The sequence below is a fragment of the Gambusia affinis genome, linkage group LG15, assembly GCF_019740435.1.
Source record: "Gambusia affinis linkage group LG15, SWU_Gaff_1.0, whole genome shotgun sequence".
Classification (NCBI taxonomy): domain Eukaryota; kingdom Metazoa; phylum Chordata; class Actinopteri; order Cyprinodontiformes; family Poeciliidae; genus Gambusia; species Gambusia affinis.
The window spans coordinates 10,584,470-10,609,143 of NC_057882.1; the positions used below are offsets into that span (position 1 = coordinate 10,584,470).

Sequence of the window (24,674 nt, forward strand, 5' to 3'; positions counted from 1 at the left end):
TAATGAGCCATTCATTTGATCCAGGTGTGTTGCAGAAGGAACCCATCTAATAGTTGCAGGATGGTATCCAGGGGTGACTTGAGCAACCTGCTTCAATGGGATGTGCTTAAATTTTTGACCTATCAACCTTGAAATCTATGTTGAAACAAGCATTCATATAGCCTACTTTGCCAAATGATTTTCTCACCTGCAAACATATTAATCGCAGTTATTTTAACGCAACTCTTCCACTGACTTAATGTAGTGTAGCACTTCGCAGTAGAGCTACTGTCCTCCCAAACTGCTTAAACTACAGCAAGAATATTTCAAGGTATCACACTGAGAAACGGTTTATAGAAATAGTCCACAAAGTTGGATTTCAGAAATATGTGAACGCGGAAGCGTATTTAGACAGGTATGTCAATGTATGAAATAAAATTCTCTGTACTCTTAAACAGTTTGATTAGTTTCAATCAGAGGCAAACGGATGTGTTAGACAAGAACACATTTTAATGAGACTGTTTATTCTGTAAACAAACTTTTTTTCTATGGCACAACATTACAGGAAATACACAAACATCTGCTATGTTTGATATGTTTTTACAATAACTTTAGCATGTGAAACAGTGATGTACATGGTCATACTACTGTTATGATATAAACTACAATCTATCTAATTTGGTAGGTATTTACATAGTTCTTGTAAGATTTAGATTCTATAAATGTAGAGTTTTTCCTTCCCTGGACCCCCTCAACAAACAGAACCAATGTGGGACATTAATGTTTACAAATATAAACAAATGCTATTTAATATTTGGAAGCTCATAAACAAGACGAAAAGGCTAAAATAGAATGGATAACAGTTCCTGACGTTCAGGAGTCAAAATTCTAGCGCTAGTAGGAAAATGACTCGTAGACCTTTGCCAAAAACAAAAGAGAAACTCTAGAACCGCTAAAATTTGACGCCGCTCCATTTTTGTTTACTTTTCATCGGGAAGGAAGTTGCGCTCATGGCTTCTTCAGACGTTTTTGTGCTGTTTCCGTCAGTGGTTCTTGGAGTAGAGCCAACAGAAGCGAGGGGGTAAATAGGTCTTTGAAAGAGTTTGCTTGGCACAGTGCAGTGTGAAACCACCACCTGATGACTTAACAAATGTTGCAATCTTGGTCCCCAAACAAACTGAGTTTATTAGACTCAGTTTCTGATTCTGATCCCTTAATGGATCAGAATCAGAGTTCCTGACTTCACTTAACTCTTCAAAGTTAAGTGAAGCGTTACCAACATACACCAACAGCAGAAGGTTGTTGGTGTATGTCAATGTTTATTTAGATAACTGCCTACTGGCTTGTGCATGGCTTGCAAAACTGTGTAGGTCAGCCATATTTGATCATTCATAATAAAATGACAATTCTTTAGTTGAAATTAGGTTTTAACTAGTCATCACTGCACTTATTGGCATTTCTCATCGTCTTTTCTGGATATTTGAGTGTGTATGTTACAATATCACATGCACATACGTTGAGCTGGACAACATATCAAATTGCAGCTGTTGTCAATTTCAGTAGTGCAATCACAAAGAACTGCAGGGTGGAATATTTGGTAGGACATTATATTTTGAGCCAAAGGCTTTGGTGGATGCCCACACCAGGGTCAAGTTTAGCTGACAAACTAGCCTTTAGATTTTAAGATATTCAGTGTTTGTGAAGCAGCAAAACATTTTCTGAGTTTTGTCGAAATATTTCGGGGGAAAATATGATGAAAGCTAAATATTATTGATTACTGTAGATGTGTGTTGAGTCAGATGTCTAGAAACAATTGAGGGTTTAACCGTTGGAGCAGAAACTTTGTTCGGACAAAAATGTGGTTGTCGTCAAGAAAAGCAAAAATTTTACAATCTTAAGCATCTGATTTGTGTTAGGTGGACTACAATTATAATGTGGACATATATAATACAATAATCCAGCATTTTCTACTCCTAATTTACCTGACTGGGCTTTAGGCTCACAAAGTTTGTAAAATAAAATAGTGTACTTAAACTGAGAAAGTGCCTTAAATGAGGATTAAAATTAAACTGATATAAAACATCTTTAAGAATCTAAAAACAAATCTTTTGACTCGGTTTACCATGATTGGGATTACTGAGAGCAACAGAGAACATTAACCCTACATGAGCTTCTGATAACTGGTAAATAGTTAACTATCACACCACCATATTTAACTTTGAACTCTCATGATCACATGATTAACACCAAACACAAGATTTTGTTGCCCAGTCTGATATTGTATTCCAGTTTTTCTGGTTTGCACATCGGAGCTTTAGCAAACTGAAGAGTTGTCCATCCACTTAGCTGTTTTCAGCAAGGAATGGCCAAAAAAACAGAATGATGTCACTTTGCCCTAAAGCATGTAACAGTCAAGTCTTATTTACTAAACTCACAAAATCCAATTAAAGTTTAACGTTGACTTCAAGAAAATGTGAAGAAAGATGGAGCTGGATTCAGGGAAGCATTGCTTTTTGGCTTTCAGTACATTTCTGTCCTCTGTTTGCATCCAAAGTTAAGTCTTCATTTTAATAACCGGTCAAGTAAACAAGACCAGACACTTCACTTCCAAAAAGCTGTGGGCTCATTCCGCTTTATCCGAGACAACACAGATGAATTTCAGTTCAACCGTTGCAAATACGGAGTTCAAAAACAAAAATCTTTACAGAAGTCAGTTTAATCATTTCTTTCAAACCTGTTTGGAAATTCGACTGGTTTATCTCCCTATGAAAACTTCCCTTCACCTCTGTATCCGCAGCTCCTTAATTTTACAGGAAAATGAGCCATGAAAGGAAAAACCATTAACATCAGCAAAAGATATTTAAAGCAGAGAGAATGGCTGAATGTGCTGGCCAGTGACGAGAGCAGCCAGCAGGCTCTTCAGATGTCCATCCCCATCTCTTCATTTTGCTTTCAAAACATCTAAAGTACATGTTGGGGAAGGAGCACTAAAACTAGATCTCCTAAGGATAAAAAAGTGAGAGGCTATGACAGCAGCAAATTGGCTTTTCTTTCCCGTGAGCCTTACTCTAGACTTTCCCCCCCTGCATGGGAGCAATTTGAATCGTGCGGTAATTGCTTATATTGCTTTTCTCCCAACACCGTTTCTACAATGGAATTTGATCTCATTACTTTCGCCCGCGGTTGAGTTCTCAGCCGCTTGGTGCAGGAGGAATAATGCTAAGTGGTGTGTTAACAAAAAAAAAAAAGAGGAAAGAGCGAAGTGACTTTTGTCATGCTTTTCGGTGCGTGGAGTTAGAAGAAGCGTACAAAACGTGACGGCACATCATTTTGAAGCTCATCCCCGTCTTGTCAAATGAAGCAATTTTTACGAGATCCTTTTCTATTTCTCACAAAATGGTTTAAATGTGGGTTCCTCTTTTATTAGCTTGTTATAAAGTGGATTATTTTTTTGTTGTTTCTTGGTTGTTGTTTTTTTTTTTAGCATGATGAAGATTGAGGAAGAGCCAAAGGAGTAGCAGAGAAGTGGATGCAACATGAGTTATGAAATAGAAATCAAAAGCTGTGCTCCCGCCTCGTTGCAGCCGAGTAGACTGGGTATGGTTTCCCGGAGAGTGTGAGGTGTATGTCAGCCCTGGGTGATATGCTTCTTTGTGAAGTACTGTGTATTACTTTTTTACTTTAAAAGACAGGCAGCTTTTGCCCAAACAGCACTTTGCAATTCAGCCATGTACTCACACTGAGGAAAGGTCACTTAAGCAAATAAACTGAAGGATGAGTAATGTCTTATAAATGCTTAAAAGGAAATAAAAAAAAAATAAAAAAACAAGTTGGGATATTTTACAGTGTTCGAAGGAATAGGACATAAACTTTTTTGGAGGCATTTACATGTCTTTTCCGTAACCGTCGACTGTGTTTCACAGCGAGGGCTGCAATGAATTCGACACCAATAGTGACTGTAAACTCTAAGCTGGAAGAAAAGTCGAGTCTTCAGTCGTTCCAGCATTCCCAGTTCAAGAAGAGACCTGGCAGCAGCAGCAATGGCAGAGCGAGCTCCGCTTGGCTAGCTTCTCCTCGCTGACTCCCTCTGGCACCTGATTCAGTGTCGGAGTCCTTCTCAGAGTACGGTGGGATGACGTTGAACTCCTCATTTGCTCCCTCTTCTTGTTCCTCCTCTTGGTCACTGTCCTCCATCTGTGGAGGAGAGAAAGAGTGATTGCTCTAATTAACAAGAGCAATGAAACATGGAGGGAAGGTCAAGAAGAGTCGGTCTACACAACACGGAGTTTGCTACGAATGAAAATACCTCAAAGATGCAAACAAAGTATTCAAGAAGAGAATTTTAACCTTCAAATTGGCCTTGATTCGTTTTGTTTTGTTTTTTAAACGTAATTGAGTAAATGTAATTAGTTACTTACTGCCCAAATCTGCCCACATTCCCATTAGCAACTTTTAATGACTTTATGTGTTTGTCTGGGTTCCTTATGATCGCCTTGATTTAGCAAAGAAACCAGCATATTTTGGGAATGTCTGTAAAGTTTTGCATCTGCTCCACAACATGAACATTCAGGAATAGGACTGAGAAGAAACAGGCTGTTGAACATGAGAAAAAAAAATAAAAAATCCAAAGAGAATGAGGTCATGTTCTTCCTCATAAAATATTCCATTGAAGCTGCTGCCATAAGACGGCCATCGATGTTGGATATTTCTGCAGCAACTGCAAGGGTCCTCCACAGGGCTTCATGCCTATATGGGCTAGCATAATTTCTTCTTTAAAGTCTCCAAGTTATCATGCATCAAAGCTCAAAAGCAAGCAGAGCCAAATTGCTGTCTGCTCTTTTATTTGCTTACGATAAGAACTGTGACAGAACAACTCCAAATGCATGGAAAATAAAGCTGCATTGTATGCATCAAGCGACATTATGGGACTGTTGACGATAGGATTGTTATGGGATGTATGGAAATATAATACTCAATGATTTGAAGCTGTGCAGCTGCATTTATTTAATAACACTTCTGAATGACAACACTTCAGTCCTCAGCTTAGATTGGACTTTTTCCATCTATGTATAAATATGTTATATCTTATATTTACATGAACAGCACAGATCACCTGGGGGACATCCTTCTGCTTCAATATACATGACATCACTATCTTTTCCAGGGTTCCTCTCCTTCTGCCTGTTTTGCGTTTACAAAAAGGTCACGGAGCGAGTGCCACACTTTTCTGCAGGCAGCCTCTTCCAATGGACAACGACCTTGCAGGCCCCCACAAAGACAACAACTTCCATGCGACCCAAACAGTAAGAATCAATGCTGAATTGTGATACTACCACACTAGACTAACAAGACCCACTTAATTTTATTACATTTTCATTTACAATATTATTTGTATAAATTTAAGTTTGAAAGTGGAGGATTTTGCAAAAAAAAAAAAAAAAAAAAAAAAAATGATTCCATTAATTTCAAATGAAATTAGATCAGTTCTATTATTATTTATTTTTAATGACTGTCACACTGTTGGTGCAAATAAAAAAAAAAAACAGTTAGTAGTTTTTGTGATAACTGGCAATCACCGAGATGCTGAATTTATTTTTTTAGCTAAAATGACAACTTGACGAAGGGACATTCTACTTCTGGATGTTTTTTCTACTACTGTTTTTCACTACAGCACAAGTAGTGTGTTAATTCAGCAAAACAATTAAAGTAGCCGTCATCTTCCACAATGGAAGGCATGGAGATATTCAGGTTCAAATGGGCAAATCAGCAAATTGACCTGTAAACTCCCCTGAGACTTTATATGAATGTTTACTAGAAATCATTTTAAGAAATTGTCATTTCTCAATCACGTGTCCATCTTGGCTGGACCAGTGTCTCATTTCAGCAATGATCTAAACTCCTACATAAATTACATACACCAGTCAGTGTCATTTGATTTATTTAACTGGGTTCACTCCACATCATTGTAAAGAGGATATTTAAATGGAAGTGTGCAAAAGAAATACAAAAGAAATACAAAAGTCAAACACCTGAACTGTGGGCCTGGGTCTCCTGAGGTGGGATTGCAGAAAGAAGATTTTTGCAATACAAGATATACTAGGATTACAACTGTACATATGAACCAGATGAGTGCACTCCCATGAATATTAACAGTAAAGATTGCAGCAAGCACCTAAAGCTAATCCTGAACCACACTGAGAGGTGGAGATAGAAGAGGAAGTGAGACAAGAATAATCTAGGATTATGCAGGAAGCTGCTGGGCCTCAACTCACTGCTATAGTCCTCAGCGAAACATCGGTGTCAGGATTTGATATGCAGTCCCCCGACTGGAGCTGAATCTCTAACACCAACACATAGTGAGAAAGTAGCAGGAGTGTGTGCTTACACTGTTGAATTCAGGGAGCGTGTTGACGCTAACGTGGACCCTCTCCTGGAAGACGCGAGGGGAGGGCTGAGAAACTGGCACTGGAGTGTGTTCCACCGGAGGAGGCGCTGAGATTCCCATGGAGCTGATGGCATTGCCTAAAAACAAAATCAGCAGGGGACGTCTTCATTAGTTTCACATCTTAATTCCGCTTTGAATCATCACTAAAACATTATCAGTGTGTGTTCTCAGCCAAGATGGAGCCAAATACTCCAAGTTCTTCACTATTAATAATAAAAGTTACTTTTTGATGATCTTATTTTAGAAATATATTTTTTGTTTGTTTAAGAGAGATTCACTCAACTAATTAAAGCCTTAAAACACAATTTTATGGTAAAATTACTCAACAAAACATTTGTAGAACCAAACCTTCATTTTTATACTTTTATTCAATGTTGATATAGAATTTAGTTCTGAGTACGGAAGTGGCAGAGGTAACAAAACTTTATTTTGTGTGTCCAATGACCCAGTTCTGCATTGATTTGTATCGTTCTGTATTTTAAATTATTACAATCTATTCTTAAAGATGCCAATAGATTTGATATACGACAAGAATCCGAAAACTTCAGAAAAGAGGCTCATAATATCATAGTTCCTCCACTGTCCGTAATACATCCATGAGGCTTATTTCCACACATTCATCCATTTTTTAAGGATTTCTATGGGAACCAATGAAAATATCAACAGAAATTTTGTGAAAACAATCATTGTTTTTCTAAAATGATATTTTTCACACTGAATAAAAGAATTAAAGCTTGTTTTAATGGGGGGTTTTTTACACATTTTTTCTAATATATTTTGTCTAGCAATTTTTCACTTATTGTAAAAAATGTAAACTAAGAATAACGGAGAAAGTTACATTGCAGCATTATATTCTTGCTCACATGCACTGTTTTCCATCTAATTTCAACTTGCAAAGCTGATTCTGGACATGGCTGCGGCCATTCAGGACAAAAGCCAATGCATTGCTGTGGAGCCAATAAAAAAAAAAAAATAAACACAATTTACATTAAATTCTGTGACTCAATTATCAGATGCCTGTATTAAAAAATTTATACTTTCATGTTAAATTATTCGAGTGTCAGTTTTTCCTCACTTGAAGTTTTTCCTCTTTTGTAGGGCACGTCTTATTTTTAGCTGTTTGTCTAGAGCCAAGAAGGGAGAAGGAAGGCAGAGAAAGATTTAAGTGTTAAAGTGAATGTAGAAAATGTAGCTGGTCACATCTGGATGGGCTGTTTAATCGCCAACATAATGAGCCCTGCCACAGAACCGCGTGCTGCTCACACATGGTCACTCTGCAGTGGAAAATAACATTACAAACAGGAGCTTCGCAAAGTTAACCTTTAGCAAATGGCTAAAGAAAGCAGTTAACTTTTTTCCAGTTTCTTAAAAAAAAAAAAAAGGATTAATTAATTTGAGATTATTCACAAGCATCTATTTAATATAAGAATGGGAAGAAACGCCAGTTTTCTGGAATAAACCAGCAACTGGTATCTCCGGGGTATCTATCGTACCCGAACGGCAGGCGACAACAGGCATGCAGAGTTCCCATTGTCTTTCACTATCTTCACTTTGCATTGGTACGCAATCATAACTAATCTGAGCCTCAACATTATTTCTGGAAGACAATGTTGCGAACAAAATGTGAGTGCTGTACGCTAAATGAAAGTCACATACAGCCTGATTGTTAATGAGGCCCCTCATTGTGAAATCTTATTTCTAATTAAAACCGCCTGTCTGTCTGTCTGTCTGTCCCCTATTGCTTTCATGTTTTTTGGTTTTTTTTTTTTAGTACAGCACATGCTGAACAATGCATCGTTATACATCAGCAGGACATACTGAGCACAAACTCTAGACGCTCATTCTGGTTTGGCAACAACTCAACCACAGGCCACTTCCAGTTGATCAGATTTGGTGAAAGGATTCATCGACTTTGCTGAGTTTCAAAATCACATTCGCATTTGGCAGCCGGCCAGGCACCAGGGAGAACATCTCTCGCTGTTCATTTATTTATAAGAAAACATTATGGTTCAGTGACTTGCCCTCTCAATCATCAATTACGGCCCACCTCATTTGAATTCTGTATTAATGCACATTAGAAAGCGCTCAGTTAGATTAGCATCTCAGCATTCATTTAGATAATACTTACATTTGACAGCTGAAATACGACATCTCCTCTGTTTTTACAGTGACACAAGGATTGTCAGCTGCAAATTTATTCTACAAACTATAAAGACATGAAGGAGATTGGCAACCTAAACTGCAGCATTGACTCATTAACATTTCACAAGGACTATAATTTATTTTAATTGATGTTTCCTGCCACATTTCAACCCAGAATTTTCAAAGCTCTCAATTTTAATGATCTGTGGCACATGAGGCCATTTATTCACAATATTCTCAGAAAGAAGATGAAAAACTAAAACTTCCACAAACAGCTAATGTTTGTATTTAGTTTAATCCTTACAGTAGAGACTTCTGATGGTAAGAGAGGAGCAGGAGATCATGAGATCTTTTATCTTCTAGACCTGCTCCTTTTTCAAATTGTGTCATGTTACATGTCAATTGCCTTGACTATATGTCTTATTATTATTTTGAGCATTTGAAATACATGAATAAATAAATAAAACCTTGAATTTTATTAATTGTGTTGTCTGATCATGTCAATTGCAGATGTAATCCCTCAAAACTGTAATCTGTTCTTCACAAACAGAAACCTTTTAAACAGCTTCACTCCAGCAATTAAATATTAGTCGATCGATATTATAGTAAATTTGATTGTGATATTATTGCATCTCGGAGACTTTCAGCATAATGTTTCAGATGTTAACATCTGCTAAACTGTAACTACAGTTATTCAAAACGATTAGATTTGTTTACTGTGCCTCTGTGTTGTTCTTTTTACAGTTTATTTTATTTGGAACAAAAAGCATAGAAAGTAAGTTTTTAGGAACACATGAGAAAAATATCTCTCAGTCACCAATATACAATTTATTCATAATTGTTAAGTTGGGCTCTGAATGAAGAGGGAGGAAACAAATCTTTGAAAAGAGTCAAACCTCCCATTACGGTTTTTCTCTTTTTAGCATGATTCAAAAGTGGGTCTGGATGTAGCTACCGAAAAAGACAAATTATAGATTTAGATTTCTTTCTAGTGCCTCAGTCTGCTCTAAATTATATAAAGTCCTTGGTTTCCTCACAGGATTTCTAAAAGATCTGAATATGGCAGTTAAGGTATTCATGGGAGAATGTTCATTTTATATCTACTGAACGATTCCTATGTAAAGTTGATCATCACTAACTGAAAAACCAAATAATGACTCAGTTTTTTTCAGCCATAGCCACCAGATTTTTCAGTTAACAGTCCTGGTAATCCAAAGAGCCCATCATGTCCTGAGTGGGAACAATTTATGGGACAGTTCAGCCCTAAAACTGAACCGTCCCACAAACTTTCTAATGCATTTTCCCTTACGTAGACATATGTTGTTGCTGAACAGATTTTGGATGCGTTGACAGCCCTGCAGTTCGTTCCCGCTGCCTTCACATGTGCACCACTGGGACACCTCCGTGCTGCTGTTGCTCACATAGTTGGGAGTCATGATGGTTCCTGAAAAACAAATGTTTAAAACTCTTTAAACAACACTTAGATTTGCTTAAACAACACTTTCCAAATAAGTGCTTCCAAACAATAGTCAAAGAATTTCCACCATGCAAAACAATTTTAGGTTATAAAGTCAGCCGTCTGGTTTTCAACATTTATGACTGCAAGTACACTAAAGCTTTTTGTTGTATTTTAAAACAAAAGGAAATAAAATTATTTTTATGCTCATCAAGAAATTGTGCTTTTGAATCAAAGCATTTTAATGGATCACAGCTTTATTTTGTGTATTAAAAGAAAGAATATATTAATTAAATGTTAGAAACACAAAACTGATAATGAGTTCTGCCACTGGCTTTTGTTATTTTCCCCTCTCAGCTTCTCTATTTCACCTTCTTGTATGTTTAATTTTTTATTTTTTCAGCACCTCACCTATGAGTCCGGTGTAAGCCTTGAGGCACATGGTTCTGCTCTCTCGCATACAGCCAGAGGCAGAAAGAGAGGACTGCTGACAGTTGTGTTGGAAATCTGCAATCCGGGATCTGAAACACACACACACACACATACAACACACACTCAGTGGAGAAAATGGGTTTTCAGAGCGTCGGCACATAAAAACTGAATGCATTTTAAAGTGTTTTGAAAATTTTATTTTGGCGCTCAAGGCTGTCATAAATCAAAACAATGAAATAAATAGAGGGAGGAGGGAAAGGAGAAGTACTTACTTTAAAAAAATGTTGGTTTTTTTCAGCAAAACAATCACTTCTTTGTAAGAAAACTTCAGAAATTAAATTGTATCTATTTGGTTCCCAACTTTGCTACATAGTTGCAGAATGAAAATTTCCTTTTATTTTTGCCAGCCTTTTTCATTTAGAAAATGTAAAGTACATGTCATAACATTAGTACGTGCTACACCTTTTTTGCTACAATTCCCCTCACACTAATTAAAATAAAATACTAAAAGAATAACCAAATGCGTAATTTTCCATTCCAGGAAAGTCTGCAGAGTGCACCCCTCTGCTCTGTGCTGTATGTTTTTATGAATAAAGTAATCGCTACGGGTGAATCAGTAAAGAGTCATAAATTTAAGTCACTTTCTTTTTCTCCCTGGAAAATGCACCATGCTGCTTCAGGGGGATGGAGAAGTCTCTCTCAGGTGGAGTAGTTCAGTTGTCTCCTGGCATTATTCACGACAGATGGGAAAAGAGACCATGAAATTGACCGTGGGTTTGGGTGTAGCTTCTGCTGTGGCTGCTGTACCATGTCTAAGTGGTGAGGGGAGAGCTAAGGCAGAAAGAAAAGCTTTTTATGATCAGTCAGCCCGAGTCCCTGTGACCTAGAGAGCGTGACTATTAACTAAGCTCTGTACTATCCAAGAAGAGGCAAGACGCAGAAGAAATTCTTCCTTTAGCGCTTTGGGATTCTCAGTGGGGATGATGCCCGGGGGCTGACCCGGTACGCACAGGATGGATTTTACAAACCAGTTGGTCTGGGAGCAAGTGGAGATCTCTTAGGAGGAATTGGAGTAAGATGGTATACAGACCAGCTTAAGTGTTGCTGAAACCACTGCTCCCACAGCATGACCCTAAATTAGTCTCCATTTCTACATAGAAAGTCTAGATAGAACCTTCAAGATAGCAATTGTATACTTAAACATTGTTTCGTCAATCAAATCAAAGCAGTTTTATCTGCATACTGTCAAATTATATCAACATGAGAAGACATTCAATATTACCTAATTTTAAAAAGTATTTATCATATGCACAATTATTTAGTAATATTTTAAGTTTAGAAATGGGTTTTATCAATATATTTTGGCACAACTGGCCATCTGAGAACATTAAATATCCTGATATGGCCCAAGATGAAAATGAGTTTGACATGGTTGGTATAGATTAAAGTACACATATATATAAAACTTATAAGACCACATAAGGTGAGGTGGTCCAATTGAAATGTAATTTAAAATATGATTTTCTTGATGACCCCTAACCCAAAGAATCCAAAGAAAATCAAACCCGATCACAGAAACTCAAATCGAAAGCATTGAATTATTTTTTTATTGAATGGACATTGACTTGTTTGTCAAAAAATAAAACATATTTCAGGTTGTAGATCTGCAGAGCTTGTAGGAACCCCAGGAACCTGCAGCTACAAATACAGCAAATATGTTTCTAAAATCATTGACCCTGCAGAGCTAAACCTGAACACACTTCTCAAGAGCTTATATGTGCATAATTTTGAAATCATGCACTTGAACTTTTACTTAAAATTCAGAATTATGAACTACTTCCATTGGCCTATCATCTTCAGCTCCAATAAAAAAAACATTTTATGCATATTTTAAGTTTGTGGCTGTCGTGAAAAAGCGTGAAGAGTTGAACTGGTATGAATATTTGAGTGAAGTAATGCAACTACTTTGGAAAGTGGGTAGATGGATTGTTGCTCAACGCTTTGCAGACTTTACCGCTTCTGTTTCTCTGCACACAGGTTCTTACCTACACAGCTCGTCTCTGGAGCAGTAGTTCTGGAGGCTGAGGCAGTTGGGCTTGCCGACTCTTTCCTCCCCTCTTGCGTTCTCCTCAAAGGAACATGATGGCACAATGGTTTTCCTCCGCCGCTCCCCACACAGAGTGTCAGAGCAGGGACAGAAAAGCAGAGCAAAGCTGTACTCCTCTGGCACACGCTCCAGGAAGCGCCGCAGGGCTTTGTGGCATTTCTGGCGGTTGCAGCTGTTGTCGGTGGCTGTTGCTCGCTTGGTGCAAGCTACCACATACTCTGAACGCAAGGAGCCACATTTCTCATACAGGCCGCAGTCCTGAGCAGCCTTCAGACACTGGTTCTGGCCGTCCACGACAACAGAGGAAGCTGCAGGAAGCAGAGTACGGATTCGTTAGTGTGAAATAAAACAAATAACCTTCTAAACCAACAGGACATACTCTACCTGCCATAATGGAGGCCATTCGCGATACCTCTATGTTTCTCACCAGATTCAACTTCAGCTCTTCGTATGGGGACACTTCATACTCGTCATATGCTGGAACAATATTGGACCACACGAATGAAGCGACTGAATTCGAAGAACACCCACGTACAAGTTTGTGTTTTCCACCCACCTGCAAATCTCACAGTCCAGTAAACCTTCAGGCAGTGCTCCTCTCTGCGAGAGCCCCGCTGACACTTGCAGACTTGAAGGGGGCGATAATGCTGCAGTGAGTTTTGGGCCTCCAGGCACTCCAGGCGGGCATCTGAACTGAGCGGCGACACGGCTTCCTCCGCCGCGCAGTACTCCAGCAGGCGATAGATGCCTTTGCAGGACGGCTCCTGGACACAGCCCTGTTCCGCCACCAGACAATCTAAGGACACAGATACTGTAACACCGCCTGCAGGAGAGGAGAGGTTGACATTATGAGCTACAAAAGCTGCAAACAGGTTCACTACAGACGCTATGGATTGCAAACTAAAAAGTAAGATACAGTGTGCTCGGTTATGGCTAACATGAATAGGTTGTTATGTGTGATTAATTTCCCATGATCTGTGAAGGTCAGTGGTCAAAAAAAATGTCCGGCTTCACTTCACCTGTCAGAGCTGAGGTTTGTAGTTTATGTTCAAGTCTCCACCTCAGCCAAGAAGCAGGCTTGTATTGCTAGAGCGCAGACAGCATTCTACAAAGTAACATATACTAAAGGAAAATGTTTTTAGATTATATGTGGTACATACAACAAAATTATCAATCATTGAATTTAAACTAAAACAGGCTGTTAATCAGCTGATCTCAGGTTTCAGGCATAACGTAAAAAAATAAATAAAAAATCTAAATCAGTGCAGAAACCCGGCTTGTAATCCCTCTGATGGCAAAGGATAAAAAAGCTGAAATTTTTGAGCAGCACAAGCCTTGTGTTAAGTAATGCATCTACTTAACTACTTAAAACACCGTTGCCTTATTTGGATGCAGAAAAACATTTAGTTTACATTTTTCTTAATGGTTTTGAGAGTCAAGTATTAAACCACCTCAACATTTCACCTGCACAGAGCCAAATTATTCATGAAGCTAAAGGAAGATTGTTGACCCAAATTGAGACCTCTAGATCAAAGTTTTATTATCTGACAAGAAAAAATAATTTATGACATTGTCCAAATGTTTTCTAATGTTACTTGCATAAGAAGGAGATCCCACTGGTAGATCCTTTCAACATGGTACAGGGGATGAGGTCAAATCATGATCTTGAAGCTTTTTGTTTTAGGTTGTGCAAAGAGTAAAACTGGAGATGAGAGGTGGTATCCCTCTTCACCGAGGGTCTTCCTCTGAGTGGGAGATCAGTAGATCTTTTATCAGGTGCAGTTCACGACACCCGTCTGACAAATCACTTCTGAATCTCGTTCAAAACATTCAAGAAATTTTGCCCAGAAAAACAATTAGCTGAAGATTGTAGATGACCTTTGTGAAGCCACATTCACCACATGGAGGAACGGCCACAGCCAGCCTACTAGAAACACTCGCATCAAGCATGTCCTGAATTTCTGAACAGGTCAAATTACTGAGTAATTTTTAGCTCAGGATTTTTGTTGTTGTTGTTTTTTTATGTAATGGTTTTAATAATTTGCTCAGCATCTTAATGGTTTTCTCAACTATATTCTTCCTTACGAGTCAATGGTAGACTGTGTACACTAATAACAGTTCCTATATTTTCTAATTTTTGAAACTTTCAAATTATTTGTGAGAACAAAATATTTTTATTCCTAGTTTTCTTGAAAATATCGCCACCTTCCCTTGAGCCTAACATAGTGTGCCAGCTTGTCTTTTGAGCAGAAGGTATCATTAAAACTCTTTTCTGCCTAAATGGTCTCACTGTATTCTACCGTCTGACTTATTGCAGAGTTTTAGTAAGCCTGTTGCTTTTGGTTTCCAAAAGTGATTGCCAAAGCAAAAGGTTTTGCTGCCTTAAAGTCCCCTTTCTCTTTTACAACCAATTTGTTTTGCTGTTGTTTATTTTGTGGAAGTAATTGACCAAGGTCTTGGTCAATTAAGTGACTACACACTTCTTTCAGCCACTTTAGCCTATATGTCATCAGCTAATACAAACACATGCACAATAAAGATTTTACACTGTTAAGTCACAATACAGTAATGTCAGATTCCTGGCAATGCTCAGTGTTGGACCATATTGATGTCTTTCATGAGTCATACTAGTAATGAAGTCTTTTTTTTTTTTTTTTTTTTTTTTACAGCCGATAATTTATCCACGTTCCCAAGTGCAGGATTACAGTTGCTGACATCCTTCCAAAGCACATTTTCAAGATTGATTTCCCTTCTTCCTGATTTCACAGATGTTCACTTCGCCGTAACAACGTTTTCAAGCCTTTATTATTTTTGACAAACCCTATTTTCATCACTGGATTCATCACTGGAGAGCTTCTTGGATTTAGCAACCCAGCAGCATTGCCGTCATAAGCTTGGCATAAATTTTGGCAAATAGACAGCCTGACACACACACTAACAGAAAAAAAGAAATATGAACATAATAATTTTCTGCCTCAAAAGCGATGCTGTTCAGCAGCCGACTCTCAAATAGTAGATGTGTCTAGAATGCACAAACGCTCACAGAGTTTTTTCTCTAAAACATCGTTTGAACTAGTCCATTCATCATCACAATAAAACTTGCATTGTAATCATTAGACTCTGAAGGATAACAGATGTTGAAAAAGTTTGATATACTTGTTGTACTTCATATATATTGTAGGGTCATACATGTAATTTATTTGGAAAACATATATTATTGTCAGACACCGTAACAGTGAGTGTAAAAACCTTCTATAACAGAAATGCATTTATTTGGAAAAAGCACTTTAACCAACATCAAACACCGCCTCCAGATGCAACACCTCTGTGAAGCTAAAAACAGTTTATTTAACACAATTCAGTTTTGGAAACAAGCCTGCAGTTATTTGAGCATACTGAATTTATACAAAGAGAAAAACTACAGTGTCTATCACATTGAGACAATGATGTATTTCAAAAGGTAGGCAAAAGGAGAACAGCGTGGTTATAAAAATAAATCATAACAATTATTTTTGGTATAATTCTTTAATATGATATGTTCATTTAGTGTAGGAAAGAAATGGCGTTTACTGAACACAAAGTAAATATTTACTTGAAATATTGGCTTTCAGCCATTCGAGAAACATGGTAGATAAAATTAAACTCCGAATCACACTTCAGTAAAGACGTCAACTACTACAACAACCACAGGCACATCTCCAATCCATATTCAAGAAATTCCAGTCAACTTTTCGCTGTTTTCATAGTACAGAGATAATTTTCATACATCATCCCATCCTACCACTCCATTGAACTCACAGACTTTGCCTGCAGCTAGTTCCAATCTTATCTCACAAATCTTGTGAGGATCATTTTGTTGCATTAGAAGTATCCGCTGGTTTAGTGCTTTACCTAGTCTCTTCATCATCATCTATCTTCTTTCTCTTGATCAAGTCACCATCTTGAAAAGAATTTCATTTCGCAACCAATTATATGTCAAAACCAAAGCTGCACTTCTAGTCATCGCCATCCTTGTTAGCTCCAAAACATGCCATCTTTTGCTGAGATGCTGAGAAATATTGGAATCTCCTAAAACAAAGGCCTGCAAAGTCAAGACTCAAACGTGGCTACAGATACTATAACGTGACAAACCAAAATATTTACACTCTACAACACATAGCTATTAATGCTCCTTTCTCTTCAGAACCACAACAGCCCATCTGTCTGTAGAAATAAAGAGTTAGGGTTGTTTTGACTGAAAATGTTCTATCCAGGAAGGTCTGTGAGTGAAAAGCCACAAATCACTCCATAATGATGATTGTGGCCCCATTAGAGCCACAAAGCAGAAAAGACAGAACCTGCCTGAGGGAAACAATGAGGAAAAATGCTCTTTGTGAGTGAAAAATGTATTTTATTAAAGCTCTTCTGGAAATTAGTTATTTTTTAATGTGACACCTAATTACCCTTACCAATTTATAACCCATATAATCTCAGTCTAGCAAAGAACATACACACTCTTCGTCTTGATTTTTTTAATTTGTTGTACCCTTTTATCAATAAACCACACACACAGAAGAGACTAGCAAACACATAAAGTGGGTTAGAAATAAACATAAGGAAGGATGGCTAACAGATCCGTACCTGTCTTTTTATCACATGTACTTACTGGCTCGGCTCATAAACATAAACATACAATCCATCACATCAGTTCATGCACAAACAGAGCTTCTGAGTTTGACTGGTTACACACTTCGATTAAGCTCCTGCTGACACGTGGCACAAAGCACGACTGCAATTCAATTCTGCTGCTGCATGTTTTGTAATCTCAGGCACCACATGGGCTCCATGTCTGGCTTTGGTATAAGACATATCATGAACAGAAGCTACGTTTCATCCCCACAGCAGGAAAACCTCCAAAGCCGCCACACAGAATCCATAGGAGGAGGTGGGACGAAAAAATAGTATCGCGGCAGTGAGTCATAGTCACAGTCACAGCTCCGCGTGAAGTGTAAAGGAGATCATTACCTGTCTATCTGCAAGTCTGCCTATGTATTATGTATTGCTAATTGTACCAAAGTGTCAAATCCCACTGTGTTGGGCTGCAGTTTAAAGAAGCTTCCTGTAATCTTCTGTGTGCACAGAGAGCACTTTGTTTTCTTCTATTCTTACCACAGCTGAAAAGAAAGAGCCAACGGTCTAAATTGAAAAGAATTGCAATTGTGTGGAGACAATTTTTGTTGTATGTAACTGGGATTTTAAGTAACAGACCAACACAAAGTAGTCCATAATGGTGAAGTGGACATCATATGATGAATGGCCTTCAGTATTTTTACAAATAGCAATCTGAAAAGTGAGGCATGGATTTTACCTTTTCTCTGCAGTATTACAAGTCTTTCTGGGTTTGCCTCTATCAGCCGGCAAAACTGAAAAGCTGCTAATTTGTCTTTAATAACTCGACTTCATTCAGACTGGGTAACGTCTATGTTCAGTTTTTATTTTAATTTTCAAGTCTTGAAACAAATTCATGGAGGTCCATTTAAAACTTATAGCACAGCTTGATTTTATTTTTGTTTTGTTCCACAAAAGTGTGACTCCTTTTGAATAATTATATGACTTCTAAAGTGCAGTGATTTTATTAAAAGGAGTCATAGTAAAAGTTGGCTACGGAAAATGCAGTTTTAAAATAAAAGCCATCATTTTCATTCAGCTTCGTAATTATGAACTATTTTGTGTTAGTCTTTCCTATAAAATCCATACAAAATGTACTTTTGTTTGTAGTCATAACAGGAAAAAAGATTTAACAGTGGCAAGGCAAAGTAAATTCTGCAATGCAAAACTTTTTTAAAAAGTAGAAAGCCTGATTGAGAAAAATGTTAGAAAAGAGAGGCCGATTTAAAAAAATATATATATATAAAGCATAAAAAAAACTGTAAGAGATTAATTACTTTGATATGTGAGCTTTAATGCACCCTATTGATTTCTCACTGGAGTGATTAATAGTATTTGTGAGCCAAAGCTGATGAAGGTTAACGCTGTGATTATTGCACCGCCCACTCTCACCGGGAGAGACAGTTTGGCAAATTCCTCTTCCGTCTCTTCAAACATGGTGGGTTAGGTTGAAGAGAATCCAGATTGTTGGGCAGTAATTCAATTAGGCAAGAGAGAATGCCTAGTGGGGAAGTGCGAGTCTGATGTGAAATTTGGTCAGGAACTGTGACAGAAGGGACTTGTCACACACACTACGAGGGAATAGCAGCGAGACACTAAATGCAGAAACATGCCAATAAGTGTCACCACTTGCTATGTTTTCCTCGGGATCAGCTCAAATGAAACTACAGTTGTTTATTCCCAAACTGGACAAATGTTGGTTTATTTGTCAGCTGGCTGGTAAATTGGAAAACCTCTACTAAATATAGAAGAAAATACATGAGGGGTTGAACTTTCCAATAAATATGAATAAGAACAGAGTTTTTATTATTCCAACTTCTACTTCTGTCCCTTTATAATCCCTGGTGAACTGACTGAAGCTCTTCACACTCTGTGGTCACAAGAGACTGTAGTGATAGCGGCACGAATATTTGGCAAACCTTTTCAAACTCCAAACCTAGAATTGACGAAATATGACTTGCTGCCATGCTTTGCCAATCAGACTTGATGAAATGCAAACAAGACCTGGATTCTGTGAGGCACGAAATCCAGGAATGTGGTCCAGTTGAGCCTCTTTTTCTAAGTTTTTCTTTCTAAGTTTCTAAACAAAAAAAAGACTGCACGGGTTTGTGTGCAGGTATTGTTCATCTCCAATAAGCTCAAGCCAGAACCGAGCCCAGTCAAGCTGTGACGGAGGTGCTCTTGAGTTCACACTAATTTTATGTTCTGAAATAGTGCGTCTACTACATGGCTAATGCCTCATCTAATGAGGCATGGCAGTCGGATTGTGGAGCCACATTATGCATGCATTAACCACAACACCCCACACGCCCTGGATGCCTCCATGGTAGTTCAGGTTAAATGCATCAGGTGCATCAGCGAGTTGGAGTGAATCTTCCAGGCTTCTGCTGTTTACTGTGTTCCTAATTTTCAATGTGCCACATAATTTCTTGGCCACATGCGCGCGCACACACACACACACACACACACACACGCACACACACACACACATGTAATGCCCATTGATCGGAGCAGTTTTATCTGTGCAGTTGTCTGTGAGTGACAGTCAAGATGCAGATTAACACAAGAAAACTGAGTAACTGGCAATGGCAGTTAGGTGATAGAAAAAAAAAACAATCAATATAACACATTTTTTAAGAGGCTGGTGGTGAGAAATCACATTTATAAAAGGTGAAATTATGATGACAGTTATCCTTCAATAGCTTAATTACATTAAAGCCTAATATTTAAATTACTACTTATTAAAAATATATATATTTTATGTTTCATTTTACCTGTGTGATGTTCAACAGGCAGGTTACCAATTGCATTTTTTATTTTTTTTTTTGCAACTGGCTGTTGTGAACAAAACAGAAACAAAAACAGAGCGCGGACAGATAATGCCTCAGCATGAGGAGAAACAAAAAGACGGCACGACAACAAGGAGAGAAAACTAGAAGTAAAAAAAACTCGAAAAGCAAAACTGAAAATGTTCATGAATACCTTTCACCTTATGTGAACTCAAAACGAACCGTACTGAACCCGTGACAAAAGTTGGTAAGGCTCAATCAGGTCCAGTAAGTGAGGTGCAAAAATAGCAGCAGTCAGTCAACAGCCTGCACTGCCTGGGATTTTTGTAATAATCCACAGGGGTCTGGCAGTAACAGGTCAAAGTCGGGTTAAATGTCATTTAACAATAGTTTTCAGACGTGGCACAAACACTGTCAGGCCTTTTGTTTCTAAGATTTCTGCAAGGTAAATTCAGGGGAAGGTATGAATGAAATTATCTGCATTAGTTGGGAAATGATAACCAGGAAGGGATTTCTGTATTCTGACACACTAAATACAGCATGCTGCAAAATTATTCATAGCTACTGGATATTGTTGCAGTTATATTTAAACCACAAACAATAAGGTATGTCTTCGAATTTTATGTGAGAAACCAGCACAATGCGTTACTGCAAAGCTGTGAAGTGTAAGAAGGAGGATGCATGGTTTTAAAATCTTTCTCAAAAGTCTTTAAAGTGTGGCATGCTTTTGGAATTTAGACAGATTTACTCCAACACCTCTAAATAAAACTAAGAACAACCTATCGCCCTAAGAAGGCACCCAATTAGTAAAAATAAAAAAATAATGTGTATTAATCCAGCTGTCCAGTGAAGGCATTATAGGATTTTTAGAGAACATGAGATTACAAAAAGCATCAGGAAGAGAAAGGAAAACAGCGGGTCAGGAATGAAGTTGTGGATGAGATGGAAGCAGGGCTGGGATAGTAAAAAAAAATCTGATTTGAACACCTCATGCAGCACTGTTCAATCTATCATCTGTAAATGAAGATTGATTAAGACAGTGGCTCCCAATCCTGGTCTTTAGGGACCACATGTCCTGAATGCTTTAGGTGTCTCCTTGCTGTCTCACACCTGACTTAAATAACTGGGTGTTTAACAGACTTCTGCAGCACTCGACGCCATGAATCACTAGAATCAAGTGTGCTGAAATAGAGACTTATATAAAACATGCAGCACATTAGATTGCAAAAAGCATCAGGAGGGAGGGATTCCCAACCCTCCTCCTCAGTGGACCCTGAGGAGGGTACAAAGACATGGCTTTCTATCAAAACTGATATTATTCACAGTGGCAGCCAAAAAGGCCTATGGTACCTTTGGAGGAGCTGCAGAAATTCACACAGATGGGCAAACTCTGCACCGATCTGTTGGCAGGAAAGCAATTAAGCATTTAATAGAAGATAGGTACAAAGAAAGCAGTCGTTGAAAGACCAAGAAAAGGCTCTTTTTGTATGAACATACAGCTAGAGCTAAAAATGAAATGGTTTAGATAACAGTCAATCAAAATTCAGACCTAAACCAGCTTGGGAATCTGTGGTAAGGCTTGAAAATGGATGTTTATACATCCCCTCCACCAAATCTGGCAATGCACGAGACATTTTTGTCATACAAATTTTCAGTCTGCACGGCTTGTAGAGGCATACCCTGACAGACAGAACCAGAACTGCAGCAAAAGATGATTATACAAAGCATTGGTGTATTTGAATAAAAATGCAGTCGTTGAAAGTCGTTGAGATAATTTTTACTTCAAAATTATCTGAAAACAATTCATCGCCACCACTTTGTGTTGGTCTATCACAGGCGATAGAACCATGAAAAGGTTGCTTTAAATATGAAAGTATGTCTTTAAACTTAAAGACATACAAAATCATCTGTTAAGGTTTTGCCTAAAGCAGACACAATCTACCATAAAAACAAGCAGATGTTGTGTTAGTTCATGTTCTTCATTTTGGTCTTGTTGACAGACAAGCTGGGGAGGCTCCACTCTTATTCCGAAGTTCCCACCAGCGTTGCTGAGGTAGCATAAACGACCAATGGTAATTAAATATAAACAGATGCAGATTTAAGCCTCCACTCTGCACAATCCACAGTTCTCAGTGACGTTGATGACAAACTTTGAGTCAAATATCTTTCGATTTCCAATCAGGTATAATAGGAGGAACTGACATCATGACAGAGTATCTCATTTGCATGTGTAATGAGTCAGATCTCAATTAATTGGCACTTGAAAATTAATGTTTTTGCTTGGTGTGATTCCACCTAAGCTAAGTACTCTGTGTGATACACAGAATGCATGAGCGGCTTGACATTAACAAGAAAAACATTTATCATTTTCAGCGATCCTAATCTCTTATGGTTACCCACCACCAACATTATCAGGATGCAGCTGGACGTGTGGTAGCCCCCGTCTCCTCTTATCTTGTCATAATCTAAACAATTATAATGTTTGCATGCGTCTCAGCGATGTTGAGCCCACTGAGAGGAGAGAGGTGCTCTAAATAAAAGTCATTCAATGTGGTGCATGTAGACAGGAGAAAACATGAAATTCAAACAACAGCACTGATTACATTGATATGTTTTTGTATAAAAGACCAACAAGTTTTTTTTTACATTTCTTTACCAGCCGAGCTTGGAATCCAAATCCGTGAGGTGTGAGCTGTTCTGGACAGCTTTGTTTCCATCTGATCATCAGCTAAGACAAATGGATTCTCCAAACTTGTCGTGCTCATCTAAAGATTTCAATCATTACTTAATTTAAATCTTACTTAAGCTCTGATTTAGTACCAAGTTCTGCTTTAGTGTTTAAAAATTCATGTGTGATATTTGCAGCAGCCCGGGACAGTCCAGTCAATACTTTGAAGAGCCTTTGTCTGGATCTGATCCAAGGCAAAGATAACAGACCTGACCCAATGATGTCATCCACATGGAAAACACTTTTCCTGCTCTATGATTTAATAAACCTCTTTGACTTTATGTCTCAGTAGCTTACCTTGAACCGAGAGTGAATTATTTTGCTGCATTCGAATATATGGTTCTGTTGGTTTGAAAAACAACTCTGTCTCTGAAAGTCACTCTCTCACACAATTTTCCTTTTGTTCTTGTATTTTAAGCTAATTTCTGTAACTCAAATACAAAGTCCTTTAAGCAAAATGAACAAAATTTCAGAGTAATAATGTGCGTCTTACTCAAAGACCAAATCTTTTTACTATTTTATGTATGACATTTTAGAAATATAGAGCTGCTAAGCTTGCTGATGTTCTCTAAAATAAGTTGCTCACAATATTGCACAAAATAAAAAATAAAAATATAATGTAAGTTTATTATCCTGGTGCTGTATTTCTAATTACTAAATAGATTGAAAAAGTAGCCATACCCTATTGAATTCCCTGCGTACCAGACCATAAACTCCAAAGTATTTCATTGAGATTTTTTTTGTGACAAATAAAGTAGAGCAGACATGGTTGCAACGTATTTAGGGATATCAGAGTAAAGGGGTCTGAATATAAAATACATGTGCATGAAAATGCGACACTTCAAAATAATGGAAGAGGGAAATGCGTGTAAACCAATGGACTCATGCAATTAAATGATAAACGCTCCTTACCCTGAGAAAAGACATTGAGCAAAAGTCCAATGATCATCATCCTGTCCGGTGACATTGGGGGACAAGCTGCGGAAAGGGGAAGCGGGTACCCGGCTCGCTGAAGCTCAGTTGCCCGTCTCCTGCTTCATCCAGCCTCCTTCTGCACTCCTCTGCCTCCCGCTGCTGCTGCTGCTGCTGCTCCTGCTCCTGCTGCTGTGTCCGCTCGGATTGAAGAGGATCGGACGGTCTGCTGCACAAAGTTGCCAAAAACTGAACAGAAGTGACTCAAGCTCTCGCGATTTTTGTCGCTCCCCTCATTTTTATGATTTGTACGGAAGAAGGTAAACATTCAGTGGAATTCCTGTGAATTGCTTGAAAAGTGGAAAAGATTCTCTGGAGTGTAAAGACTCCCAGCAATGCAAACGCACCTGTCTCCACTTTTACACTTCTGCGTGGGATTCCACGCGCAGCTCTGATCCCCAGTTGTCCACACGGACGTTGAGTGCGGCGAAGCCCCAACGTGATTGGCCCCTAAACAGGCTGGACGTACCAATGGGGAAGATAAAATGTTTCCTATTGAAGGAACAGCTGGGTCTTTGCAGTCAAGTTGTAACTTCATGGAAAGCAGAAGGTGGACAGTATCAACTAAATGAAAGGAGACGATTTTTAATGTTTTAATGTCACTGTTAAGCTTCAATTGAAAATGTAAAAAATGTTCTTCAATCACAATTACCAAATTTTTTAAAATGATTTAATTATGTCACATAACTTCAAAAAATGAACAGTACTGAGCTCATTTAAAACTATTCTTTTGAATTAATCGGGGAAGGTGTAGCCAAAAAATAAATATTACACAAAAATAAAACCACTTAAAAATAGACACTGTTGTTAATACATTTTTGAACCGCACTCAATCTTGTTACTGCTATTAAACCTATTACAGATTCAGTTTTTGGTCAAAATAAATCAGATGTGGTATTGGATCAAATTTTCAAGTTCTGCCAACTAAATAAATCTATTGAAATTCTGTTGATTTTGGTTCTCCCTCTCAATATTAT

At 38.1% G+C, this 24,674-nt stretch overlaps 1 protein-coding gene across 4 annotated transcripts; it reads right to left on the reverse strand.

The window, feature by feature from the left end:
• Positions 1 to 482: 482 nt before the first annotated feature.
• Positions 483 to 24,186, reverse strand: LOC122844776 (GDNF family receptor alpha-4-like). 4 transcript variants are annotated; one of them, XM_044140534.1, is made up of 9 exons: positions 24,045 to 24,186; positions 23,638 to 23,863; positions 13,118 to 13,384; positions 12,946 to 13,038; positions 12,500 to 12,869; positions 10,434 to 10,543; positions 9,876 to 10,010; positions 6,365 to 6,501; positions 483 to 4,173 (listed from the first exon to the last, which is right to left on the reverse strand). In XM_044140534.1, exons 2-9 carry the CDS (start codon positions 23,690 to 23,692, stop codon positions 3,970 to 3,972), a joined length of 1,371 nt encoding a protein of 456 aa, XP_043996469.1. In that variant the 5' UTR covers positions 23,693 to 23,863; positions 24,045 to 24,186; the 3' UTR covers positions 483 to 3,969. The 4 variants fall into 4 exon arrangements, with proteins under 4 accessions (XP_043996469.1, XP_043996468.1, XP_043996471.1 ...); XM_044140533.1 differs by having other exon boundaries at positions 23,638 to 23,866; XM_044140536.1 differs by having other exon boundaries at positions 23,638 to 23,886.
• Between the last annotated feature and the right edge of the window lie 488 nt (positions 24,187 to 24,674).

Excerpts from the sequence above, each read along its gene's own strand:
- LOC122844776 (XM_044140534.1), bottom strand. The coding sequence starts at position 23,692 with ATGTCACCGGACAGGATGATGATCATTGGACTTTTGCTCAATGTCTTT. Across the intron at positions 12,870-12,945 it reads AATGGCCTCCATTATGGCAG|CTTCCTCTGTTGTCGTGGAC; the intron begins GTAGAGTATGTC and ends TGCTTCCTGCAG. Across the intron at positions 10,544-12,499 it reads TCCAGAGACGAGCTGTGTAG|ATCCCGGATTGCAGATTTCC; the intron begins GTAAGAACCTGT and ends TGTGTGTTTCAG.